At 38.7% G+C, this 26,564-nt stretch overlaps 2 protein-coding genes across 6 annotated transcripts; both read left to right on the forward strand.

Annotated features, from left to right (window-relative positions):
• Positions 1-9,938: 9,938 nt before the first annotated feature.
• On the forward strand, positions 9,939-11,344 carry LOC122045666. Of its 5 annotated transcripts, none has more exons than XR_006130063.1 (5): positions 9,948-9,994; positions 10,081-10,223; positions 10,396-10,569; positions 10,683-10,892; positions 11,049-11,344. XR_006130063.1 is itself a non-coding variant. In XM_042605988.1 (5 exons), the coding sequence occupies exons 3-5, from the start codon at positions 10,500-10,502 to the stop codon at positions 11,066-11,068; spliced, it is 303 nt and encodes a 100-aa protein (XP_042461922.1). In that variant the 5' UTR covers positions 9,948-9,994; positions 10,081-10,223; positions 10,396-10,499; the 3' UTR covers positions 11,069-11,344. The 5 variants fall into 5 exon arrangements, 4 of the variants coding, with proteins under 4 accessions (XP_042461920.1, XP_042461922.1, XP_042461919.1 ...); XM_042605988.1 differs by having other exon boundaries at positions 11,046-11,344; XM_042605986.1 differs by having other exon boundaries at positions 9,939-9,994; positions 10,095-10,223; positions 10,683-11,344.
• A 40-nt stretch (positions 11,345-11,384) lies between these two features.
• Positions 11,385-12,388, forward strand: LOC122045668. Its single transcript, XM_042605989.1, has 2 exons — positions 11,385-12,213; positions 12,326-12,388. The coding sequence occupies exons 1-2, from the start codon at positions 11,430-11,432 to the stop codon at positions 12,358-12,360; spliced, it is 819 nt and encodes a 272-aa protein (XP_042461923.1). The 5' UTR covers positions 11,385-11,429; the 3' UTR covers positions 12,361-12,388.
• Positions 12,389-26,564: the final 14,176 nt, after the last annotated feature.

The raw sequence follows: 26,564 nt of genomic DNA on the forward strand, positions 1-26,564 counted from the left end.
GCTGTAAGGCCGGGGGTTACATTATACTGAACTGGACTATAAAGTTGCGAAAAAAATGTACTAATTAAAACTCTCTACTATCCACTATACACTTCTGGAGTTGTACATATACTAAGGAAGGGAATCTACACTTTCTATTTGATCAAACTGAAATGAAACCCTCCAGCTGAAATCAGACACTCCAATCGATCAGCTGATCGATTGGAGTCATCTGATCTATCCACTGATCGATTCAGCGTGCTAGTGTGCACGGAAGAATTTCTGGATCGATCGGCTGATCGATCCTGCCTGGCCAATCGATCCGATGATCGATTCAGAAGCTCTCTGTTCGCGGGAGCGAATTCCCCGATCGATCGATTGATCGATCCATGGCCGATCGATCAACTGATCGATCCGTCAGCTTTCTGTTCGCGACAGATCGCTTCCCAATCGATCGGCTGATCGATCCCATAGTGTTCTGTACGCAGGGACTTCCTCCAATCGATCAGCTGATCGATTGAGGACTGCTCAATCGATCCACTAATCGATTGGGTTTCTGATTTCTACAGAAATCTCACCCGGACTTGTACAGGAACTTTCAGAAATAAACTAAGAGCATAATATCACTACTAGGTGTATCATTACACATGATTAGCTATCTAAGGTCATGAAAACTAACAATCTAAGTATAACTTAGTGCATACCTTCATAATTCAAGACACCTGACATCTAAAAGTGCAAAAAAGTAAATACTATATGAAGTACTAAGTTCTCAATTTGCTAGTTCCCCCAAGGATCTTTATTCCAAGTTCTTGCCCACACACATCTTCATCGCATTGCCTCCAGCCTCCGCTATTCCATCTTTCCTTTACCTTTATCTGTAGTATAAGGAAAATGCAACTGTAAGCTTGGGAGCTTAGTAAGAAACCATCTACCTCACAAAAACATGCATACGAAGAAATCATGCTCTTTAAAATATGCTATGTTGATATACGTAATGAGAATCATACTAAAAGTGCTAGGAGCATGGTATATGGACATGTATATCATGGCAATCAAGAACTAAACATAAAGCTGTCTGATATATCAGTAGAAAACTGAACTGAAGCTAATCTAAAATTCACTTATCTGTTTAGTGAAGTTTGAAAACTATTTTCATAAGTAGATAAAAATACTAATCATGCTGCTGATGGGCCCGACAACTGTACTTGCTATGCGCGCATCCCTAACTAGACCCGGGGTTGCAAGACCCGAATTTAGTAGGGTTTACTAGGTTATCTAAACCTAGGGACGACTGTGGGAGCCCAACCCAAGGACATCTGAGAGTCCAGTACAGAGCCTCTGTTAAAGTAAAATACTGTTTATAAACTGATTTATCTTAACTTGCTTTTACTAGGTTATCTGAACCTAGAACTAGGTTTTCTGAACCTAGAGGCAACTGTGGGAACCCACCCATTGGACTGTAGTCCCATATAAGATGAAGCAAGGCTAAGTATACTATTTAAATGCATCTACAGCATTTAACTAAACTATTAAAATGCCTACTGTGGCATTTAGCTGTGCTAACCATTTCATCGAGCACTTGGTGTGCACTAATTCACACCCTACGTACCGATGGATTTGCATATGACGAAACTAAAGCATAGAAACATACAAATAGCTACTTATACTGCAGGTGAGGGGTTACTCACTTTCTGCGCTAATTTTCCTTACAATCCAATCACTAGGTTTTCCGGAGAAGAGATCTCTTCGACGATCTTCTTGCGTCTAAGCGTTCTTCTCGCGAAGGGGAGCGTCCTCGTGTCGGAATTGTCGCTGGAAGGTGCTCCTATGGCCCTAGGGAGGAAACCCTAGGTCTTCTTGAGCTTGGCCGTCGAGAGGTTTTGGAGAGAGAGGGGTCGGCGGGTGAGGTTGAGGGAAAAGAATAATTGTCGTTCAAGAAATAACAATTCTCACTTAAATTCCCTATTTATATTAAGTGATAATTACACCCCAACTAAACCTTAAATATAATTGCTCTCCTTCCCTTTCAGCACACCCCTGCTGGGGCCTCCTGGTTACTAAGTCACCCTATAAGGCAAGGAGTTCACTAGGTCTCGGGTTCAATTCCCGCTTAGGCTATTTTACGTTTTTATCTAATTTTTGCTACTTCTGCTACTCCAAAAATTTCATAAAAATATTCTAAAATTTCAGAAAATTCATAGAATATTTCTAAAATTACTTTGAGAATTTTCGAGCGTTACATGCTATGATAGTTTAAAATTCCTCATTTTAAATAACTAAGTGGGAGAGAGATTTATTTTAATAAATTCCACGGTCTCCATTACTGGTTTGTAAGTGATGCAAGCAAACTTGCGCGTTGGCTCTGAGTACCTTCCTCCATATCGAATGAGTTTGTTTACGGATCACTAGATCAAACTTCCATTTAGGATGACTATAGGAAATTAATTAAGAGTGTGTGATCTTCCCCATCAGAAGGGGCACAATCTTATTAATGGACTTAGTGTCAAGTAACGATATACACTTAGGCAAGTCTAATAGTATCCTCCCCATCGGAGTCACTGCTATTATTTGTGTGACCGAAGGAAACCAACTATTAATTTTATTTGTCAAAAAGTTAGGTTGACAAGATAATAAAATTAATGGGTTACACCCTCCTTTTACAAATGAAGATTTTGTATACGTCCACACTATCGTGGCATACAAAATTCACGGTGTTTTGAGGTATTGGTTAATTTAAAATAGTATTGTTTGAGGAATCAATATTATTCTAAATTTAGACTCCTGACCAAAGTTATTTTTGTGATTCTTAGGATGACTTTCAACCCATTGGCCATTATATTGAAAGAGAACAAACTTACTGGTCCCAACTATATTGATTGGAAAAGAAACCTGGACATTGTCCTTACTGCAGAAAGCTATAAATTTGTACTGACTGAGGCTTGCCCTGATGCACCTGACGGTGACTCTACCCCAGAGGAGATTGAGTATCATAAGAAATGGGTAAAAGCTGATGAGATGGCGCGGTGTTACATTTTGGCATCTATGTCAAATGTATTGCAACATCAGCATCAAGATTTACCAACAGCTTATGATATAATGAACAATCTCAAAGAACTCTTTGGGCACCAAAGTCAGACTGCTAGGCAAGAGGCAATGAGAAAGCTAATGACAGCCACCATGTCTGAGGGGACACCCGTAAGGGATCATATCCTCAAAATGATTGCTTATCTGAATGAAATACAAGTCCTTGGAGGAGAAATCGATAGGGAAACCCAGGTCGATATAATTCTCCAAACGCTACCCAGAAGTTTTGAGCAGTTCCGCCTGAACTATAACATGAACAAAAGAGAGTATATGTTGGCGGAACTTCTGACAGAACTATAGGCAGCAGAAGGTATATTTCGTCAAAGTTCTCAGGTTCACTATGCTGAAAATGGTTCTACTTCTAAACCGAAAGGCAAGAAGAAGAAGAAACAGGTCTTTTCAGCGAAGACAGTGAATAATCCTAAGGGACAAAAAGCTGGAATGAAGAAGCTGAAAGTCAAGTGCTTCATTTGCAAGCAAACAGGGCATTGGAAGGCGGACTGTCCTCGTAGGAATCAGAACAATAAAGGTATATCTCATACTCTAGTTGTTGAAACATGTTTAGCGGTGTTATCTACCAGCACCTGGTGTGTAGATACGGGAGCCACTGATCATGTCTGCAATTCCTTGCAGGGGTTCTAGGAAACCCGACGACTATCTGCAGAAGAGATTACCGTCTACATGGGCAATGCTACTGAGGTGGCGGCTGTTGCAGTGGGAGACGTCTACTTATCTTTTGATAGGAATAGAAATTTGGTTTTAAGAAATTGTCTTTATGTACCCAGTTTTAGAAAGAATTTAATTTCAGTTTCTAAACTGTATTTGGATAGATATTCAGTTTCTTTTAGTAACAATGTGGTTATAAAGAGAAATAAGGTGATTATCTGTTATGGTGCATTGGTTGGCAATTTATATACTTTAAATCCAATTTCTCCCACAAAGCAAAATATGAAAATTAATAACACATCTTCTAACTCTAATAAGAGAAAAGAACCTTCAGAAATAAACCAAACACATCTTTGGCATCTAAGGCTTAGTCATATTAACTTAAGTAGGATTCAAAGGCTTGTAGCCGATGGACTCTTGGGTCCATTAGAGTTGGAAAACTTTCCAACATGTGAATCTTGCTTGGAAGGTAAAATGACCAAGAGGTCTTTTAAGGCCAAGGGGTATAGAGCCAAAAAAGCGTTAGAATTGGTTCATTCTGATTTGTGTGGTCCTATGTCTATCCAGGCTAGAGGTGATTTTGAATATTTTATCTCTTTTATAGATAATTATTCAAGATATGGATACATTTACCTGATGCGCCACAAGTCTGAATGCTTTGATAAGTTCAAAGAGTACAAGGCTGATGTGGAGAAACGTCTAGGTAAAAGTATCAAAACACTACGGTCTGATAGTGGTGGCGAATACCTCTTAGGAGAGTTTAGGAATTACTTATCAGAGGTCGGGATTTAATCCCAATTGTCTGCACCTGGTACACCCCAACAGAATGGTGTGGCAGAACGAAGGAATAGGACTCTTATGGAGATGGTTAGATCGATGATGAGTTATTCAGAATTACCAAATTCGTTTTGGAGGTACGCTCTGGATACAGCAGTGCACATTCTGAACTTAGTACCTTCTAAATCAGTATCTTCTACTCCCACAGAATTGTGGAATGGGTGGAAACTCATTCTAAGACATATTTGGATTTGGGGTAGTCCAGCACATGTGCTGAAACCAGATGCTGATAATTTAGAATCTCATACAGAAGTTCGTGTGTTTGTGGGATATCCCAGAGGAACGAAAGGTGGTTTATTTTATAGTCCTAAAGATCAGAAGGTCATTGTTAGCACCAATGCCTAGTTTTTAGAAGACTATATAATGGATCACAAGCCCAGTAGTAAAGTTATTCTAGAAGAACTTAGAGAGGACACATCTACTTCAGTACCAACAGTACAAGATGAAGTACCACAAGAGACTGCAACACGTGTTACACATGATACACAACCACAGACAGTGCCTCGTCGTAGTGGGAGGGTTGTAAGGCAGCCTGAGAGATTCATGTTTTTAGGAGAGTCTTCGGACTTGATCCCGGGTAAACATGAACCTGATCCCCGGACATATGATGAAGCACTCCAAGATATAGATGTAGTATCTTGGCAAAAGGCAATGAATTCTGAAATAGAGTCTACGTACTCTAATAAGGTCTGGGAGCTTGTAGAACCACCTGATGGTGTAAAATCCGTTGGATGCAAGTGGATCTACAAAAGGAAAAGAGGGACAGATGGGAAGGTAGAAACCTTCAAAGCAAGGCTTGTTGCGAAAGGGTATACTCAGAAAGAGGGAATCGACTATGAGGAGACTTTTTCGCCGGTAGCCATGCTTAAGTCTATCCAGATACTCTTGTCCATTGCCACTCATATGGATTATGAGATTTGGAAAATGGATGTCAAGACAACTTTCCTTAACGGAAGTCTTGAAGAAAACATCCATATGAAGCAACCAGAAGGGTTCATTGAAAAAGGTAAAGAGCATCTTGTAACACCCACAAAATTATAAGATAAGTATATGGGGGTTAGTTGCTTTAGAACATAGGGGTAAAAAGAATCAAAAGAAGAAATAAAAAGAAGAGGTGAAGGTTTGAACCTTGAACCTCTCACAAAGGATAGAAATAAAACTATGTATGATAACCACTAGGATAATGAATAATATGTGAATGGGAAATGATGTGAATTGTAGTTAAAAGTAAAGATAAAAATTTAGTGAAGAAACAAGATAAAATCAAGTAGCCTTCTTCCTCTTGTTTACCTCTTGGTTAAGAAAAGGAGTAACAAAAGACAAGTTGTCTTTCTCCCTTTTTCTTCTCTATTTTCGTGGGGTTTAAGGGGATAATGAAGAGAAGAGTTAAGGGGAAGGAATGAAGACATATTCTCATTATAAAAATACATGCATGTATTAAGGAGGAGAGGAAGCAAAGTTCACCTTTGTAACTTCCACCCACTTAGCATAAAAAGGAAAGGAACTAAAGGATTTCATTTTTTTTCCTTCTCCCTCACCCTTGCCGAGACTAGAAGCCTCCTCCCTCATCTCCACAAGCCAAGTTTAGGTTTCTCTCTAAGAGAAAACTAAACTAAAAGAAGGAGCCTTCAAGGTGTACCCTTCCAAGCAAGATAAAAATCAAGAGGAGTGCTAGAAGAAGAAGCTCCCTTCTTCCTCTTCACCAAGGGTACAAATTCTTTAAAGATTAACAAGTGAACACTAGGTAAGCTTCCCCTCACCTGTGGTACAATAGTTTATACGGTTTTTCCATGGAGATAGATCGCTTAAAAACCTAGGACTTGCTTTGAGAAAATTCGGCCAAAAAAAAAAACAAGAAGAAGAGTCTAAGAAAGTTGTAATTAGATATGCTTACTATTTTTCTTGTGACATGTATTTTATGTAAGAGGTTAATCTAAGTTTTCCATGCTAGAATAAATAATGAAAAACTAGATCCATAAGCCTTAGACTCTCGGCCAAGCATGAACAAGAAGACTAGGTAAGTTAAGACTCAAACTAAGCATGTTTCCTTATTCTTTTGTTATGTACCCTATGATAATGAGGTTGTTAACCTTTTCTCTTACTTGTATGTTGTTTGAAACTCCATTTCCATGCTCATGAATATTCGGCCACATAAGAAGTAAAGGCCTAGAAGAGTTTTAAATCTAAGACTAAGCATGTTAAGATTTTTCCTAAGACAAGATATGAAGCTAAATGTTATGACATGATTGTATGTTAGTTATGAATCTTATTCCATGCCTATGAAGGTTCGGTTATGATGAGATTTGAATGTCTAGGAAAGTTGAAACCAAGGCTAGGAGGCTCATGACTTCTTGATTAAATAATATGAAACTAGTTGATGATTTTATGGTTGCTTGTTACATAGAATTTTGGTTATATAAAACTTTCGGCCACACCAAGTTTTAAGGCTAGGATGTGTAGATTTTTAAACTAAGTTTACCCATGTTGTTCCTTGTTATGATGCCATGAAAAATTGTGTAGGGTTTCCATGCTTTTAGGCCATATGAAAAACAAGACCAAGCTCATATGTTTCGGCCACCTTTGGATTAAAGGCCTAGGAAAACTTAGAAACCAACCTATATATGTTCATGATGTTTCTTGTGGTAAACACTATGAAAGGTAGTTGTGTTTTCCATGCTTTTATGCCACTAGAAATTTAGTTCATACTTGATAGGTTTCGGCCAAGACTAGAGTAAGGCCTAGAGAAATTTTGAAACCAACTTACATATGTTCATGATGTTGCTTGTTATAAGTACTATGAAATGTAGTGTGGTTACCATGCTCTTATGCCACTAAAAACCTAGTTCCATGAGTTATAGGTTTCGGCCACCTTGAGTTAAGGGGTCTAGGAAGTTTGAAATTTTAAACAAACATGATTATGTTGTTCCTCATGAAAATGTATAACATGTTGGCTTAAGGTTCAACACTTCCATGCTACTTGTAACCTAGAATGAGACAAGCTAGGGTTCGGCCATGATAAGATTAGGAGCTTAAGAAACTTAGAACCCAAACTAAATATGCTTAAGTAGTTCCCTATGAAATATGATATGATATGAGTTTAGGGTTTACATGTTTGCATGTTGCTTAGAACTTGATTTCCCTTCATGAAAGGTTTCGGCCATGAAATAATTGGAAACCTAGGAGGGCTTAAAATTTAGGTTAGCATGCTTATAACCTTTCTTATGTTAGTATGTGAAGATACCATGAGGTTTTTATGTTTGTATGTTGTCTAGAGATCATGTGGACCTTTCATGACTTTCGGCCATATGGGTTTAGTGACTAGATATACCTCACATGCTATGAAGAGATGATATTAAATGATTCCATGAATGGTTATGTCTTTTTATGATATGTGTTATGCTCTTTCATGTATGCTTATGACCCATGTAGGTGCTATGTGCTCAAACATGCTTACTTTATGACATGATAAAATGATACGTTCGTTATGCAAGCCTATGATTCATGCATGTGTTGTGTGCCCAAATATGCATGCTTTATGATAAGTGATATGTTCATGATGTATGTTATGATTCATGCATGTGCTGTGTGCCCAAATATGCATGTTTTATGATATGTTAAGAAATATGATATGCATGAAATGATAAGAACTATGATATGTAAGTCATGCTACTTTACTTTATGTATGGCTTGTACCAAGGGTGGGCTCCATAAGCGCCCCGGGGTCGATGGACTAAGAAACGGGCCTCGTTAGGGATGGGCTCCTAAGTGCCCCTAGGTCGATGGACTAAGAAACGGGCCTAATATGTATGCCTTGTAGGGTTCAAGACTTGCTACCTTGGACCTACATAGGACGCGCACATTTATGTATGTGGTACAAGCCGGGGCCCTAATCATGTTGAGATTATGTTTAAGTATATATTGTATAAGTTTTCTAAAGACATGTTGCATATGTTGCATGATATATGTTTAGGGATTTACCATGCTTATACTTTATGATTATGCCATGCTAGTTATGATGATGTTATGCTATGACCGGATACGTTTGATGATCATGTTATGTTATGCCATGATACTTTATGTTATGTTAAGATATGCCATGATATACTCTTGACATGATACAATTGTCTTTTTGCATATGACTTGTGATTTTAATATGCTTGTCGGTTTTTGTGAGTAGGAAAGGAACTTACTGAGCCATGAGTGCTCACAGCTTACTTTCTTGTACCACAGATAAAGGCAAGGAATGGATGTACTAGCACTACAACAAAATCGCTCATAGACATCAGTGGAACAACAACGGTTTTAGGCTAAAACCGAAGTCTTTGAGTATTTTACACCGGTTTTTCTAAAAACCGGTGTCTATGAGCGCAGATTTTAGCTCATAGACATCGGTTTTTTAGGCGATGTCTATGAGCGCCCTTTTTTTCGTTAATAGACACCGATTTTAACTTCGGTTTTTAAAACCCGGTGTTAATGAACCAAAATAAAATATTTTAATATTCCCACCAGCCAAAATTTGCAACACTATGATGTTCCCTCCAAACCTAAATCTATATCGCGCCCCTTCCTCCGCGTGACCATCTCCCTCACCTAAACCTAAACCTAAACCTCCGACCATCCGACCATCTCTCTCAGTCTAAACCTAAACCTCCGACCATCTCTCTCAACCTCATCTCCCTCTTCCCCCTTCCTAGATTGACGCCCCTTCCTCTCCCGATCAGGATCAAGACACGACGCCCTTGCTTCTCCGTCCAACCACACCACATCTCCTCCAACTCCTCCATTTGGTTGAGAAGAGGAGGCCTTCTTCGTATTCCGGCCGGTAGGCCCTTCTGGGCCGCGAAGACGGCGGAGACGGCGGAGAGAGGGAGTCTGGGGATTTTGTTTGGGATGAGATTAGGGGAAAAAGAGGACGCAATGGAGGAGGAGGAGGAAGAGGAGGAGGAGGAGAGGGGTTCCGCTGCGGCGCCGCTGCAGCTTAAGCTCCTTCCTCTCTTGCCTCATTCCGCGCAGCCTTCGTTTTCCCAGCTGCGGTTCCCATGGGCGTCCGAGGCCGGTAAGGGATCTGTCGGAGTTTCGGAAATTTTTAGGGGTTGGACGATTTGGGGACGGTTTCTGCTTGTTGTCTTCTCGATCGTTTTCCGAACGAGGGTTTTGAGATATGAGATATCTTTGTCTATCAACATCTCTACTGCGAGAAATGGTGATGGATACTCGACTCGTGTTTTTTTGTGCCGCAGGGAACGTGGAACTGTCGATGCGAGGCTTCGATGTGAACCGGGCGCCGTCTGCCGGGGAAGCCGAGGAGGTGGCGACGGCGGCGTCGTCGTCGCCCAACAGCACTGTCTCTTCCTTCCAGATGGAGTTTTCTGCCGGGGGAGGCGAGGGCGGAGCGCTGCCGGTGGAAAGGGCCTGTTCGAGAGCGGTGTGTTCTTTTTCCTTCCATTTTCTTAAAAGTTTGTTGCTTCGCGTCTAAAGCCGTGTGTTCAGATAGGGACGTTGTCGACTTAGTGGGTACTTTGTAGAGACGCTTGTGGTGGGGGACAAGCTAGGCGTACTTCCGCACACTATCCGGGTCTCCCTCGAGGGGGAGCTCTTCGCAGTCGACGCCACAAATAACAATATAGTTCGGATCACTCCGCCTCTCTCCCAGTGTAATTCCCCCGTTCCCTTCACTTCCTAGTTTTTCTATTGCGATCTACCATAAGAGATTGGAAGTTGTATCAGGTATATGCCATCATTTTCCCTTATAGCTTTTTGTGTCTATTTGGAGATCTTCACTTTATAAAGTTTTGCGAGCTGGTTTCGACAAAAATCGCGTTGCAGATAGCAGAGCAAGATTTGGTTGCCGGGTCATTTAAGGGATTCTCTGGACATGTAGAGATGGTAAACCTGCAGATGCTCGTTTCTATCGTCCAAAAGGTGCCGCTATGGATGACAAAGGGAATGTGTATGTTGCTGATATCTCCAATATGGCTATTCGAAAGATAACTGAATCAGGTACAACACTTGAGCAAATTCCTGTATTTAGATTCAAAGAAATGTAAAATTAAAGACCACAATTCTGCAATTGAGTCAAAAAGTCTGTTTTTTACTTGTGATGGCTTCTTCAGGTGTGACTACTATTGCTGGAGGAAAATCAAATATAGCAGGTTATAGAGATGGCCCGAGTGAGGATGCTAAGTTTTCTAATGACTTTGATGTGATATATGTTGGAAGAACTTGTTCTCTTCTAGTCGTGGACAGGGGTAATGCTGCTCTTCGCCAAATTTCTCTTCAGCAAGAGGACTGCCAATACCAGTATACTTCAGTATCAACATCAGGTTACCTGAAGCTTCCCAGTGATGTTCTTTGTAATTCTTTTTGTACACAACAAACATGGAACTATAACATATTACAACCTTACAATATGGCACCATCGGTCCAATATTTTCTGTTATCTTACATATCTTATATGGTTGCATCTACATATGTAGAAGACCAGGAAGAAAAAAGTTGACAACAGACAAGAGAAGTCACCAGCAGCCGATACTTCGCTGCAGCATCAGTGCACGGATGCCACTAGCAGCCTGACCCCCTGCATGGACTATGGCAGCGGCAGCAGCGACCGACCCAACAGCGACTGCTGCGACACCGTGAGGAACATCCGGGGCACAAACCCCGTCTGCCTCTGCTACGCCGTACAGCAGAAACACAACTGCTCCTCCCCCTGGAGCGCCTTAGGGCTCAAGGTCGAACGCCTGCTCATGCTGCCCGGTGCTTGCAACCTCGACAACTCCAATGCTAGCAATTGTAACGGTAGCTGTTATTTGTTTCCTTCTTTTTATTTTTATTTTAAAAAAATATTTTAAAATATTGAAATGTTCTTGCTGCTGCATTTGGCAGCCAGAGATCCTATTGAAGGGTATGATTATCTCTCTAGTCTAATCAGTTTCTTCACTAAATTTAGGAACTACTGTGTTTCTTCTTCTGCTAGTGAAGAGAAACATCTTGAGGAAGAAAGAGCTGAAAAGGATAAGAAACGGAGAGTTGAAGCTTTGTCGGTTTTTTTTGAGATGATAGAAAATGATCACATGATGGATTCTTACTGGTCTGACTTGATATCTAATAACCGCCCTACTAAAATCGAAGTCGAAGTTCATGCTCCGGCTCAAAGGAAAAAGAGGAAAACTTCAAGACAAACATCTGCTCTGATTTCTGTTCCTGTTGTACAAGCCACAGAACATATTCAAATTGGAATAGCTTGTCCCACTATGAAGCAAGTGCTATCCTCAGATAGGCCCATAATCAGTGTCAATGCAAAGATAGTCGATAGGTGTATGCCTACAGCTTTGGTTTTGAATTTCAATAAATCCAGTCCTCTTCCTTCTGAAGTTGATCTGATTAGGATTTTCTGTCGCTATGGGCCCATAGTGGAAGTAGCAACAGAAGTTCAACAGGAGAGCAACAGCGTCAAACTAATTTTTAAGCGGCTTACTGATGCCGAGATGGCTTTTAGTAGTGCCAGAAAATATGGATGGTTTGGGCCATCACTTCTCAGTTATCATCTCAGATATCTATCGTCAACACCAGATACTTTTGCTGACATCCAACAATCAGACAATTATGCTGCACTACCAGAACATAGCAACTTGGAAACTCCAGGTAATATCTGTTTAATTATGTCTAATGTTTTTCTAGAAGCCAATGTTTTAAGATACAAACAATATAGCACTCATCAAAAGCAGCAACATAAACATTCTTCATTCATTGCCAGGGAATGATTCTGAACAGTTACATTCTTGCTTATGAGATTTGGAAGATGGCATCAGAGGTAGTACAATAAATAGTATATCTCTTCATTTGCTTGTTAACTATGAACATTTTCTTTGTTCTTCTATGCTTCCTTCACTGTTATATTCGTTATCTTCCACAACAGCCTTTAAAAACTCAGTATTCTATTTTATTTGATACATGCACACATTTGTTTTAGTTATTTGACATATGGTGAATTTATGTGTTTTTACAGTTTACAAATCTCAAGTACTCCAGAGTTGAAATTGATGAAGTGCGGTTCGAGTGGGCTGAATGCATGCTAGATTACATTTGAGACAGTTGTACCTTAATGTGTTAACAGAATGTTATACTTTGATTTTGATATCTATTAGCTAGCTTTTGATGTAAAAAGAATGTTTGGGTATTTTATGAATATTGTTGTAAGAAGATTATTTATATAATTTGTGAATATTTGTGTATTTTATGGATATTATTGAATGAAGAATATTTGTACAATTTGTGAATATTTGTGTATTTTTTTTTGTTATTGTCGGTTTTAAAATCAAATCTGTGCTGTTAGAAAAAATACATATTACATCGATTTTCCACCGATGTAAAACCGGTGTTATAAAGTAATATTACATTGGTCATTTACCGCTGCCAAAACTGGTGTTATTAACAAAAGCTATTACATCGGTTTTACACCGTGTATGAAACGGTGTCGTTAAGTGATACTACACCGGTTAATAACCGATTCGAAAACCGGTGTCGTTAAGTGATACTACACCGGTTTTAACCCGATGTCTAAAATAGCAGACTTTTAACATCGGCTTCATAGACATCGGTCGAAAATCAAATAGACACCGGTGGAAAACCGATGTCTATGAGCGATTTTGTTGTAGTGTAGGGGAGCAGCAGGAGGGGCTAGAAGGATGTGTGCGGTAGTGGACTGGCTAAGAGAAATGACCTACTTTTGTTTAATAAGAAATTTGCCTTGTTGATGTTTTTACTTTATGACTCCATGACCTTAAGTATGTGTTTGGGTATTAAGGCCCAAAATTTATGATAGGTATGCTATGTGGATCTTTTATGTCTATTGTGATTTTTAAGTAAGAAAATGTTTTTAAATTCTCTAAGTAAGACTTCCGCTGTGTTAAGTATGTATGTGTGACAAGGTAACCCCCGTCGCCTTAGCAGGAGGGGCGGGGCGTTACAGTTTGGTATCAGAGCCAAGTTAGTCATTCCACTACACACATGTCAAGCCTCCATCCTGCCGCTCCAAGTAAGATTTTATATGCTTAATGTAAATTTTATTTTTGATGCTTTAATATTATGCATGTTTACTTATTCTTGATTTAGCTAATTTAATTTTTGATGCTTTAATATTATGCATGTTTACTTATTCTTGATTTAGCTAATTTAATTTTTGATGCTTTATTATTCTGCATGTTTACTTATTCTTGATTTAGTTAATTTAATTTTTGATGCTTTGATATTATGCATGTTTACTTATTCTTGATTTTGTTAATTTAATTTTTGATGCTTTAATATTCTGCATGTTTACTTATTCTTTGATTTAGTTTAATTTAATTTTTGTTAATACTCTAATATTCTACATGTTTAATTATACTTTGAATTAGGATAGATATGCATGATGGTAGGATAGGAATAGTAATAACCTTATGACGGCAAATAGGGATAATAATAATTTGTTATTGTTTAATGAAGATAAACATGGCTAGGAGACGTACTACCCGAGCAGACGAGGCAATCACTCCACCAGATCTGACTCAGGTAGTCACCGATCTTCAACGTCAGATCACGGAACAACAACAGTTGATCACGACCTTGATGGGTCAACAAGGAACCCCTACCACCCCACCAGTAGTTTAGAACGCTGTGCCCGTCGTACCAATAGTTGCACCAGTACCACCGGTAGCCCCTGCCCCAGTGGTTCGACAAGAGACTTACTTAATACAGTGGTTGAGGCTGAAACCGGTGAACTTCTCGGGTACTTGCGAGCCGTGGGATGCCCAGGCCTGGTTCAAGACAGTGGAAAGCACCGTGGAACTTTTGGACTGGCCTGAATCAGAGAAGATCAAATGTGTATCTTTCTTCTTCTCCGGAGATGCGAGAATGTGGTGGGAAAGAGTTAAAGCGAAGAGGCAAATTAATCTGATGAATTGGACGGACTTCGAGACAGAGTTCTTCGAAGAATTCTTTCATACGCAAGTGACGAACCGGCATTACGACGAGTTTACCGAGTTCCGGCAAGGTGACTTATCAGTGAACGAAGCAGTAAAGCGCTTCAACCGTCTAGCACGCCTTTGTCCTGAATTAGTGCGTACAGAGAGAGAAAGGGTCAGACTAATGCTGAAGATGCTTCGACCCGAGATAGCACTGAACGTGGCCGGCGGAGTTAATAGACCGCAGACTACAGAGGAATTAGTCAGTAGTGCACTGATTACGGAGCACTATCAGAAAGCAATGAAGGAGAATAAAGGTCAGACACGAGCCGAGGGACAGAAACCCCAGAATACCAAAACAGGCTGGAAAGGAATTTCTACCGGAAAAAGAAAGCAGTGGGACAATGCAAAAAGTGGGTCAGTAAATAAGCAACCGATATATCCCCAGTGTTCTATTTGTGGGAAGCTGCATTTCGGATTGTGTCACAAAGGTACAAGAAAGTTCTATAATTGTGGACAGGAAGGACATTTGGCCAGAGACTGTTCTACTCAGATGCAGGCACCATTCCAGCAGAACAACCAGAACAGGGGTGCTCCTTCACAGCTACACCAGATGCAAACGGCTATAGAAGGGACTTCGATCAGCCAAGGGAGGTTGGAAGCCCCGCCAACGACAACGAATGCCAGGGTTTTTGCGATTACTAGTGAAGATGCAGCGAATGCCTCTACCGTCGTTACAGGTTAGCTGCGTATTTTTAATCAGCATGTTTTAGTATTATTTGATACTGGGGCGACACACTCGTTCGTCTCAACACCATTTACAAGGAAATTAGACATACCACCTAAAACCCTAAATGGTACATTCTTAACAACCCTACCATCTGGGGAAGTTATGCCATCGGATCAAATGCTGCGGGTCGTACCTATTCGAATCGCAGACAGAGAACTCTACTGCAATCTGATAGTACTTGACATGCGGGATTTTGACATTATACTGGGCATGGACTTCTTGAGCAAGTATGGCGCCTCAATTGAGTGTCGTAATAAGAAGGTAGTCTTCCAACCTGAAGCTGAACCGATGTTTGAATTTATTGGGGAATTTGGGAAAGAAACTGAAAGATTCTTATCAATGGTAAGGGCACAAAGTATGGTAGACAAAAGTTGTAATGGATTTCTAGCACACATGGTTGACACAAGACCAGCCGGAAGCCATAAACTAGAAGAGGTCAGAGTAGTATACGACTATCCGGAAGTATTTCCTGATGAACTACCGGGATTAGCACCTGATAGAGAAATAGAATTTATGATTGAAGTAGTTCCGGGCACTAAACCAATTTCTAAAGCACCTTACCGGATGGCACCAACTGAGTTGAAGGAGCTTCAAGAACAGCTATGAGAATTACTTGACAAGGGACTTATTCGCCCTAGTCACTCTCCATGGGGAGCTCCGGTATTGTTTGTGAAAAAGAAGGATGGGTCTATGCGAATGTATATAGATTACCGAGCACTAAACAACGCGACAATCAAGAACAGATACCCCCTTCCGCGGATCGATGATCTGTTTGACCAATTGAAGGGAGCAACTGTCTTCTCAAAGATTGACTTAAGGTCCGGCTATCATCAAGTAAAAGTGAAACAAGAGGACATACCAAAGACAGCCTTTCGAACAAGATACGGGCATTATGAGTTTGTAGTTATGCCCTTCGGAGTGACAAATGCCCCTGCTGTGTTCATGGATCTGATGAATCGGGTATTTGCGGCATATCTCGACAAATTCGTTATTGTCTTCATTGACGATATTCTCATCTACTCGAGAACTCAAGAAGAGCATGCCGAACACCTGAATACAGTATTGCAAATTCTTCGAGAAAAACAACTATATGCAAAATTCTCCAAATGTGAGTTCCGGCTCGATCAAATATCATTCTTGGGTCATATTATCTCCAAGGACGGAGTAATGGTAGATCCGAATAAGATTGAGGCTGTAAGCAACTGGAATAGGCCAAAGAACGCTAGTGAAGTCAGAAGTTTTCTCGGGCTAGCGGGCTACTACAGGAAGTTTGTAGAGGACTTCTCCAAAATAGCAGCCCCGATGACCATTCTCACCAAGAAAAATAAAAAGTATGAATGGACGAATGACTGCGAGAAAAGTTTTACGGAACTGAAACGGAGACTGACCAGTGCTCCGATTCTTACTCTTCCGGAAAGCAACAAGGACTTTGATATGTATAGTGATGCTTCCTTCTTAGGACTCGGAGCTGTACTCATGCAAGATGGCAAAGTCATTGCCTATGCCTCTAGACAACTCAAAGAACATGAAAGGAATTACCCCGTTCATGATTTAGAGCTAGCAGCGGTGGTCTTCGCTCTAAAGACATGGAGGCATTACTTATATGGGGCTCAGTGCAGGATTTATACAGACCACCAGAGTCTAAAATATTTCTTCACGCAGAAAGACCTAAATATGAGACAACGCAGATGGCTCGAGCTAGTCAAGGACTATGATTGCGAGATCTTTTATCACCCTGGTAAAGCAAACAAGGTAGCCGATGCACTCAGCAGGAAGTCCGGCACTACCTGACGAAGCTATTTTAAGTTCGAGGATGAACTTTCTATGAGGTATGGGGTACTGTAACACCCACAAAATTATAAGATAAGTATATGGGGGTTAGTTGCTTTAGAACATAGGGGTAAAAAGAATCAAAAGAAGAAATAAAAAAAAGAGGTGAAGGTTTGAACCTTGAACCTCTCACAAAGGATAGAAATAAAACTATGTATGATAACCACTAGGATAATGAATAATATGTGAATGGGAAATGATGTGAATTGTAGTTAAAAGTAAAGATAAAAATTTAGTGAGGAAACAAGAGAAAATCAAGTAGCCTTCTTCCTCTTGTTTACCTCTTGGTTAAGAAAAGGAGTAACAAAAGACAAGTTATCTTTCTCCCTTTTTCTTCTCTATTTTTGTGGGGTTTAAGGGGATAATGAAGAGAAGAGTTAAGGGGAAGGAATGAAGACATATTCTCATTAGAAAAATACATGCATGTATTAAGGAGGAGAGGAAGCAAAGTTCACCTTTGTAACTTCCACCCACTTAGCATAAAAAGGAAAAGAACTAAAGGATTTCATTTTTTTCCTTCTCCCTCACCCTTGCCGAGACTAGAAGCCTCCTCCCTCATCTCCACAAGCCAAGTTTAGGTTTCTCTCTAAGAGAAAACTAAACTACAAGAAGGAGCCTTCAAGGTGTACCCTTCCAAGCAAGATAAAAATCAAGAGGAGTGCTAGAAGAAGAAGCTCCCTTCTTCCTCTTCACCAAGGGTACAAATTCTTTAAAGATTAACAAGTGAACACTAGGTAAGCTTCCCCTCACCTATGGTACAATAGTTTATACGGTTTTTCCATGGAGATAGATCGCTTAAAAACCTAGGACTTGCTTTGAGAAAATTCGGCCAAAAAAAAAACAAGAAGAAGAGTCTAAGAAAGTTGTAATTAGATATGCTTACTATTTTTCTTGTGACATGTATTTTATGTAAGAGGTTAATCTAAGTTTTCCATGCTAGAATAAATAATGAAAAACTAGATCCATAAGCCTTAGACTCTCGGCCAAGCATGAACAAGAAGACTTGGTAAGTTAAGACTCAAACTAAGCATGTTTCCTTATTCTTTTGTTATGTACCCTATGATAATAAGGTTGTTAACCTTTTCTCTTACTTGTATGTTGTTTGAAACTCCATTTCCATGCTCATGAATATTCGGCCACATAAGAAGTAAAGGCCTAGAAGAGTTTTAAATCTAAGACTAAGCATGTTAAGATTTTTCCTAAGACAAGATATGAAACTAAATGTTATGACATGATTGTATGTTAGTTATGAATCTTATTCCATGCCTATGAAGGTTCGGTTATGATGAGATTTGAATGTCTAGGAAAGTTGAAACCAAGGCTAGGAGGCTCATGACTTCTTGATTAAATAATATGAAACTAGTTGATGATTTTATGGTTGCTTGTTACATAGAATTTTGGTTATATAAAACTTTCGGCCACACCAAGTTTTAAGGCTAGGATGTGTAGATTTTTAAACTAAGTTTACCCATGTTGTTCCTTGTTATGATGCCATGAAAAATTGTGTATGGTTTCCATGCTTTTAGGCCATATGAAAAACAAGACCAAGCTCATATGTTTCGGCCACCTTTGGATTAAAGGCCTAGGAAAACTTAGAAACCAACTTATATATGTTCATGATGTTTCTTGTGGTAAACACTATGAAAGGTAGTTGTGTTTTCCATGCTTTTATGCCACTAGAAATTTAGTTCATACTTGATAGGTTTCGGCCAAGACTAGAGTAAGGCCTAGAGAAATTTTGAAACCAACTTACATATGTTCATGATGTTGCTTGTTATAAGTACTATGAAATGTAGTGTGGTTACCATGCTCTTATGCCACTAAAAACCCAGTTCCATGAGTTATAGGTTTCGGCCACCTTGAGTTAAGGGGTCTAGGAAGTTTGAAATTTTAAACAAACATGCTTATGTTGTTCCTCATGAAAATGTATAACATGTTGGCTTAAGGTTCAACACTTCCATGCTACTTGTAACCTAGAATGAGACAAGCTAGGGTTCGGCCATGATAAGATTAGGAGCTTAAGAAACTTAGAACCCAAACTAAATATGCTTAAGTAGTTCCCTATGAAATATGATATGATATGAGTTTAGGGTTTACATGTTTGCATGTTGCTTAGAACTTGATTTCCCTTCATGAAAGGTTTCGGCCATGAAATAATTGGAAACCTAGGAGGGCTTAAAATTTAGGTTAACATGCTTATAACCTTTCTTATGTTAGTATGTGAAGATACCATGAGGTTTTTATGTTTGTATGTTGTCTAGAGATCATGTGGACCTTTCATGACTTTCGGCCATATGGGTTTAGTGACTAGATATACCTCACATGCTATGAAGAGATGATATTAAATGATTCCATGAATGGTTATGTCTTTTTATGATATGTGTTATGTTCTTTCATGTATGCTTATGACCTATGTAGGTGCTATGTGCTCAAACATGCTTACTTTATGACATGATAAAATGATACGTTCGTTATGCAAGCCTATGATTCATGCATGTGATGTGTGCCCAAATATGCATGCTTTATGATAAGTGATATGTTCATGATGTATGTTATGATTCATGCATGTGCTGTGTGCCCAAATATGTATGTTTTATGATATGTTAAGAAATATGATATGCATGAAATGATAAGAACTATGATATGTAAGTCATGCTACTTTACTTTATGTATGGCTTGTACCAAGGGTGGGCTCCATAAGCGCCCCGGGGTCGATGGACTAAGAAACGGGCCTCGTTAGGGATGAGCTCCTAAGTGCCCCTAGGTCGATGGACTAAGAAACGGGCCTAGTATGTATACCTTGTAGGGTTCAAGACTTGCTACCTTGGACCTACATAGGACGCGCGCATTTATGTATGTGGTACAAGCAGGGGCCCTAATCATGTTGAGATTATGTTTAAGTATATATTGTATAAGTTTTCAAAAGACATGTTGCATATGTTGCATGATATATGTTTAGGGATTTACCATGCTTATACTTTATGATTATGCCATGCTAGTTATGATAATGTTATGCTATGACCGGATATGTTTGATGATCATGTTATGTTATGACATGATACTTTATGTTATGTTAAGATATGCCATGATATACTCTTGACATGATACAATTGTCTTTATGCATATGACTTGTGATTTTAATATGCTTGTCGGTTTTTGTGAGTAGGAAAGGAACTTACTGAGCCATGAGTGCTCACAGCTTACTTTCTTGTACCACAGATAAAGGCAAGGAATGGATGTACTAGGGGAGCAGCAGGAGGGGCTAGAAGGATGTGTGCGGTAGTGGACTGGCTAAGAGAAATGACCTGCTTTTGTTTAATAAGAAATTTGCCTTGTTGATGTTTTTACTTTATGACTCCATGACCTTAAGTATGTGTTTGGGTATTAAGGCCCAAAATTTATGATAGGTATGCTATGTGGATCTTTTATGTCTATTGTGATTTTTAAGTAAGAAAAGGTTTTTAAATTCTCTAAGTAAGACTTCCGCTGTGTTAAGTATGTATGTGTGATAAGGTAACCCCCGTCGCCTTAGCAGGAGGGGCGGGGCGTTACACATCTAGTGTGCAAGCTTAATCAGTCCATTTACAGACTGAAGCAAGCTTCAAGATCTTGGAACATCCGTTTTAACGAGGTAATCCAGTCATATGGATTTATTCAGTGTCCGGATGAGTCTTGTGTATACAAGAAGTGTAACAGAAACGTGGTGGTATTTCTTGTACTATACGTAGATGATATTTTGTTAATTGGCAACAATGTCAAGGTATTATCGGATGTAAGGGTATGGTTGTCCAAACAATTTGATATGAAGGACTTAGGAGAATGTGCACACATCTTGGGATCAAAGTTATAAGGGATCGCAAGAAAAAATGTTGTGCCTATCCCAAGCTTCATATATAAATACAGTCCTTGCTCGTTTTAGCATGCAGAACTCCAAGAAAGGTTTCTTACCTTTTAGGAATGGAGTAGCCTTATCTAAAGAGATGTCTCCGAAGACATCAAAGGAGATGGAGGAAATGAAGGCAGTCCCTTATGCTTCAGCTGCAGGAAGCCTTATGTATGCAATGCTATGTACGAGACCTTATATCTATTTTGTCGTGGGCATGGTCAGTAGATATTAGAGTAACCCTAGACAAGGACATTAGATTGAGGTAAAACATATATTAAAGTACCTGAGAAAGACTAGAGATTATATGCTAGTTTACTAAGCAGACGATTTGCTCCCTGTGGGTTACATGGATTCGGACGTCCAATCAGATAGGGACAACAGTAAGTCTACATCAGGCTATGTGTTTACTCAAGGAGGTGGAGCCATTGCATGGAGGAGTGTTAAGCATAAATGCATCTCGGACTCAACCATGGAAGCTGAGTATGTGGCAGCCTCTGAGGCAGCCAAAGAAGTTATATGGCTCAGGAACTTTCTAATGGATTTAGATGTGATTCCTGGTTTGCCCAAGATCATCACAATTTATTGTGATAATAGTGGTGCAGTTGCAAACTCAAAGGAACCACGAGCTCATAAGGCAAGTAAACATATAGAGCGCAAGTACCACCTGATACGAGACATTGTCAAGCGAGGAGAAGTTGTCGTCGCCAAGATTGCATCAACGGATAACCTGGCAGATCCTTTCACTAAGGCTCTTCCGGCGAAAGCATTTGATCGGCATGTGGAGGGGATGGGAATCAGATGTATGGCAACAGATATGACAGCTTAAGTCTTTTAGTATAAGTGGGAGATTGTTGGAGTGTATACTAAAAGCCTAGATTTTGTAAACATTTATTTTAGAAATAAAAGAATCACATTGGTCAATATCTGCATTTATTTGTTAAATGTAATTGTTCAATTAATTTATATAGTAGATAACATGGAGAGTGGTGTCACACTCAGAATATCATGTTGTCAGTTCTCTATAAATTATAAACAGTTGCTCATGATTAAGATGGAAAGGAACAAATCATCAGAATAGTCATAGTGTAATTAAGTATTAGTGTATCTTGACTAATAAATTACATTGATACATTCTAAGCGTATTGAGTAGGACCATTTAGGTAAGTTCTTTTTGTACTGACTTAGTAAAAGAACTAGACCTTAGTTATTATGGAAGTGTGTGCTCTTAATCCTAATATAATAACAAGCACATATATTTAATATTTATTTATTTGACTTATCAAAGGGTGAGGTTTAGCTCGATAAATCAATATGCCCGATAAGTTGGGAAATGATATTACTTATAGTGTGTATTGTTGATTATAGAAGGAATCTGTGTCCTAGTTATCTAGGTTGAGAATGTCCCCAAGAGGAGCTCATAAGGATTGACATGTTAAACCCTACAGGTGGACTTAGTCCGACATGACAATGAAGTTGAGTGGTACTACTCTTGGAGCTAGATATTAATTAAGTGAGTTGTCAGTAACTTTCTTAATTAGTGGGCATTCGTAATCTTAAACACAGGGAGACTAACACACTCATGATAAGAAGGAGCCCATAATGTAATTTAGGATTGGTGCGGTAGTGCGGTAATAACTCTCAAGTGGAATGAGTTATTATCGATGAACTTGAGTTGTGAGTTCGGGGCAAGCACGGGATACTCAAGCTCACCGGAAGGCCAAACCCAATTTCTCATCTAGGTCCCTGTCGTAGCCTCATTAAAGCCTCAAGTCCATCCAAATGTAAGGCTCTTCTTGGTGTCCAAGAAGGGGGTCGGACCATTGCTTGGTGACCATGCAATGGCCGGCCACATCCTCTTGTAGGGGCCTGCCCTATTGCTTGGTGACCAAGCTTGTAGGGGCCGGCCAAGATTAATTCAAATAGGAGGGTTGTTTTGAATTTCTTAAAATCTTCTCTTTGTAGAAAACTATAAGTTTTAAAAGAGAGATTTTAATTTTTAAAACTTTCCTTATTTGAATTAGGCCACATGTTTTAATAGACAGTTTTAAAAGTTTTAAAACTTTTCTTTTTAACCATCCTCATGGTTTAAGAAAAAAAGGAAGATAAGTTTTAAAATTAAATTTTATATCATCATGTTAAAAAAGAAAATTTTGTAAGAGAAGTTTTAAATTTTAAAACATGGTTTTAATTTTTAAAACTTTCCTTTTTTAACTCTAGGAGAGAGAGCTTGTAAAATTTTATAAGAGTTTTTTCTCTTGTAAAATTTTATAAAAAAAATTATTATTTCTTTCCTAATTATGGTGGTCGGCCACCTTGCTTGGTGCCTAAGCAAGGGGCCGGCCAAAACACAATCCTAAATCAAATAGGATTGATCACAACCATTGATTGGTGATTGATTCAATCAAGAGGAAAGAAAAGGAAAAATAAAAAGGGAAAAGGAAAAACTCTTGGATGATTTTATTTTTGTAAAAAGTTTTTCCTTATTTGCCTTGGGCAAGTAATATAAAAGAAGGGGTGAGGGGGCTTGATGAGATAACAACTCTTATTCTCTTGCTTGGAGATCTTTTGGTGGTCGGCCCTCTCCCTTCTCCCTTTCCCTTTGCTCTCTTCTCCTTGGTGGTGGTGGTGGCTGAATTCTAGAGGAAGAGGAAGGTCTCTTTTGGGTGGTGTTCATCTTGGAGGATCGTCGCCCACACGATGTCCAAGGCGAGGCGAGGAATACTGCAGAAGATCTCGAGGTCATTAGCTTACAAAGAGAAGGTATAACTAGTAATTTTCTTCCGCATCATACTAGTTATTTTCTTTGTAAGAATTCTAAATACAAGAGGCAATTAGATCTAGTTTATCGAATTTATTTTTCGAGTTTGTGTTTTCTTCTTTTTCGAATTTGTGATTCGATTGTTCCTTTTGGTTAACCTAGAGTTATTTAAGGAAATAAATATTAGCTTTCGTTAAAAGACTTTGCCTAAGCGGTGGTGGTTGCTCCCATATCCAAGAAGGTCATGTGCCTCGCCATGCAGTCCTGGAAGCCAATTTTGGAAATTAATATTTATGGAATTAATAACTTAGGTAGATTTGAATCAATAGTGTTAAGTTCCGCTTACGATTCAAATCTAAACCATTAAGAACAGATAAGTTAAATTTGGAATCAATGATGTTAAGTTCCGTCTGCGATTCCTAATTTAACTTCTAAAGAACACAATAGGTTATTTAACGAAAGGTTCGACACTTGTACAAAAAAATTTTTGTACAGTGGAACCAGTACATTTTCCTAGGATTAACCAACAATTATTTCATAGGCTTCCTCTAAGCTTTTCTTCATAAATGATCCTCCAGATGCTATATCTAATTGATTTTTGTTTGAGAAAGAGAGCCCAACATAGAATAAATGCATTGTTAACCATCTCTCAATATCATGATGTGGACATAACTGCAAAAGAGATGAATATCTTTCCCAGGCTTGATGCAATTCTTCCCCAACAAGTTGCTTAAAATTTAGGATTCAACTTCTCAAGTAAATAGTCTTCTATGGAGGAAAATATTTGTCCAGGAACCTCTTCTCTAACTCATCCCATGTTTTGATACTTTGAGATTGCAGAGAACTAAACAATCTCTTTACAGCATCTTTTAGACTAAAGGGAAAAACCAATAGTTATATAACATCATATAGAACTTCCTCATATTTCTGAGTATAACAATATCTATAGAATTCCATGAGATGTGAATAAGGGTTCTCAATTTCCAGGCCCCCAAACTGAGCTTGTTGAATCATTGAGATAAAGGATGGTTTAATCATAAAATTTCTTGCTTGAATCTCAGGGTAAACAATTGTCCCTAATTCCTTTGCAGACTTTGGAGCTCCATAATCTCCTAATGATCTAAATACCATGTTTAACTTGCAAAAGAAAAAAAAATAGGAGATACAAATGCAATTACAAAGATAAAAAAGAATTATTAAGAAGTAGTAAAGCAGACAAGATGAAAACAGAATTCTAAAGATTAGTTACAATTATGCTAATGAAAAGAAAAGTTATGTTTAGTCTAACTTAATTGATAATCTCTAATGTTATAGTGCAGTCCTCTACAACGCCACCAAAAAACTTGTTAACGATCCGCAAGTGTACGGATACGTCGTCAGTAATAAAGAAAGATATCGTATCCACAGGGACTGGTATAAGCACTAAAGATATCTCAACGTGAATTAGCTAAACAACTAATCAATTGATTTATCAAAACTAATGCAACTATGAAAAGTAAAGAATAGAGATAAAAGAATAGAAACAAGAATGAAGGCTATAATAAAAGGGTTGTTCTAGGAGTTTTGGTTTCTTTGTAATGTCATTCAATGTAGCTGATCTACTAAATCATATCCCTCAATTGTTCATCATTTGTAGAAGGTTGCCGGTTTTCTCTTGCAATAGACAAACGGACTAGGACTGAATTCTATACCTAAATGCGATCAATTAGGAATAATTCCTATGTTGTCCTTACACGGGCTTGCCTGTCACGTGCGTCCCTCAGAAAATCAACATAGAAATTCATTTCTTCTCAACCTCATCAAGATATGAAAGATTAATGCATCCAATCTATCCTACCCCCTTGAATACCCTTGTTTCACCCTCAAGATCATCCCTCAAACATCCTTACACGGGCTTGTCTGTCACAAATGTCCCTCGGATAATCGAGTGAGGAATCACCTCTATAAGATCCAAAAGATACCTAAACATTCAATCAAGTATGGTAATTAAGCCCAATCACAACAATCCACACAAGATCAAATAGATACAAACAGGCTAAAATCATAGAAATAGGAAATTGGTAAATCTACAAGAGTTTACATCAAATTCACATTACAAATACTCCCTCCACTACAACAAAAACCTTCATAGACATCGGTTTTCCACCGCTGTCTATTTCATTTTCGACCGATGTCTATGAAGCCGATGTTAAAAGTCTGCCATTTTAGACATCGGGTTAAAACCGGTGTAGTATCACTTAACGACACCGGTCTTCGAATCGGTTATTAATCGGTGTAGTATCACTTAACGACACTGTTTCATCAACGGTGTAAAACCGATGTAATATTGTATGTTAATAACACTAGTTTTGGCAGCGGTAAATGACCGATGTAATATTAGTTAATAACACCAGTTTTACAGCGGTGGAAAACCGATGTAATATGTATATTTTTTAACAGCACAATTTGATTTCCGAAACAATGAAAAATCGACAATAACAAAAAAAAATACACAAATATTCACAAATTATACAAATATTCTTCATTCAATAATATCCATAAAATACACAAATATTTACAAATATCCACAAATTATATAAATAATCTTCTTACAACAATATCCATAAAATACCCAAACATTCTTTTTACATCAAAAGCTAGCTAATAGATATCAAAATTAAGGTAGAACATTCTTTTAACACATTAAGGTAGAACCGCACTTCAAATGTAATCTAGCATGCATTCAGCCCACTCGAACCGCACTTCATCAATTTCAACTCTGGAGTACTTGAGATTTGTAAACTGTAAAAA

Source organism: Zingiber officinale, chromosome 2B (genome assembly GCF_018446385.1).
Source record: "Zingiber officinale cultivar Zhangliang chromosome 2B, Zo_v1.1, whole genome shotgun sequence".
Taxonomy (NCBI): Eukaryota; Viridiplantae; Streptophyta; class Magnoliopsida; order Zingiberales; family Zingiberaceae; genus Zingiber; species Zingiber officinale.

Coding starts and splice junctions, on each gene's coding strand:
- LOC122045666 (XM_042605986.1), top strand. CDS start 10,500: ATGGATGACAAAGGGAATGTGTATGTTGCTGATATCTCCAATATGGCT. Junction 10,570..10,682: donor TCGAAAGATAACTGAATCAG/GTACAACACTTG, acceptor TGGCTTCTTCAG/GTGTGACTACTATTGCTGGA.
- LOC122045668 (XM_042605989.1), top strand. CDS start 11,430: ATGTTCTTGCTGCTGCATTTGGCAGCCAGAGATCCTATTGAAGGGTAT. Junction 12,214..12,325: donor TAGCAACTTGGAAACTCCAG/GTAATATCTGTT, acceptor ATTCATTGCCAG/GGAATGATTCTGAACAGTTA.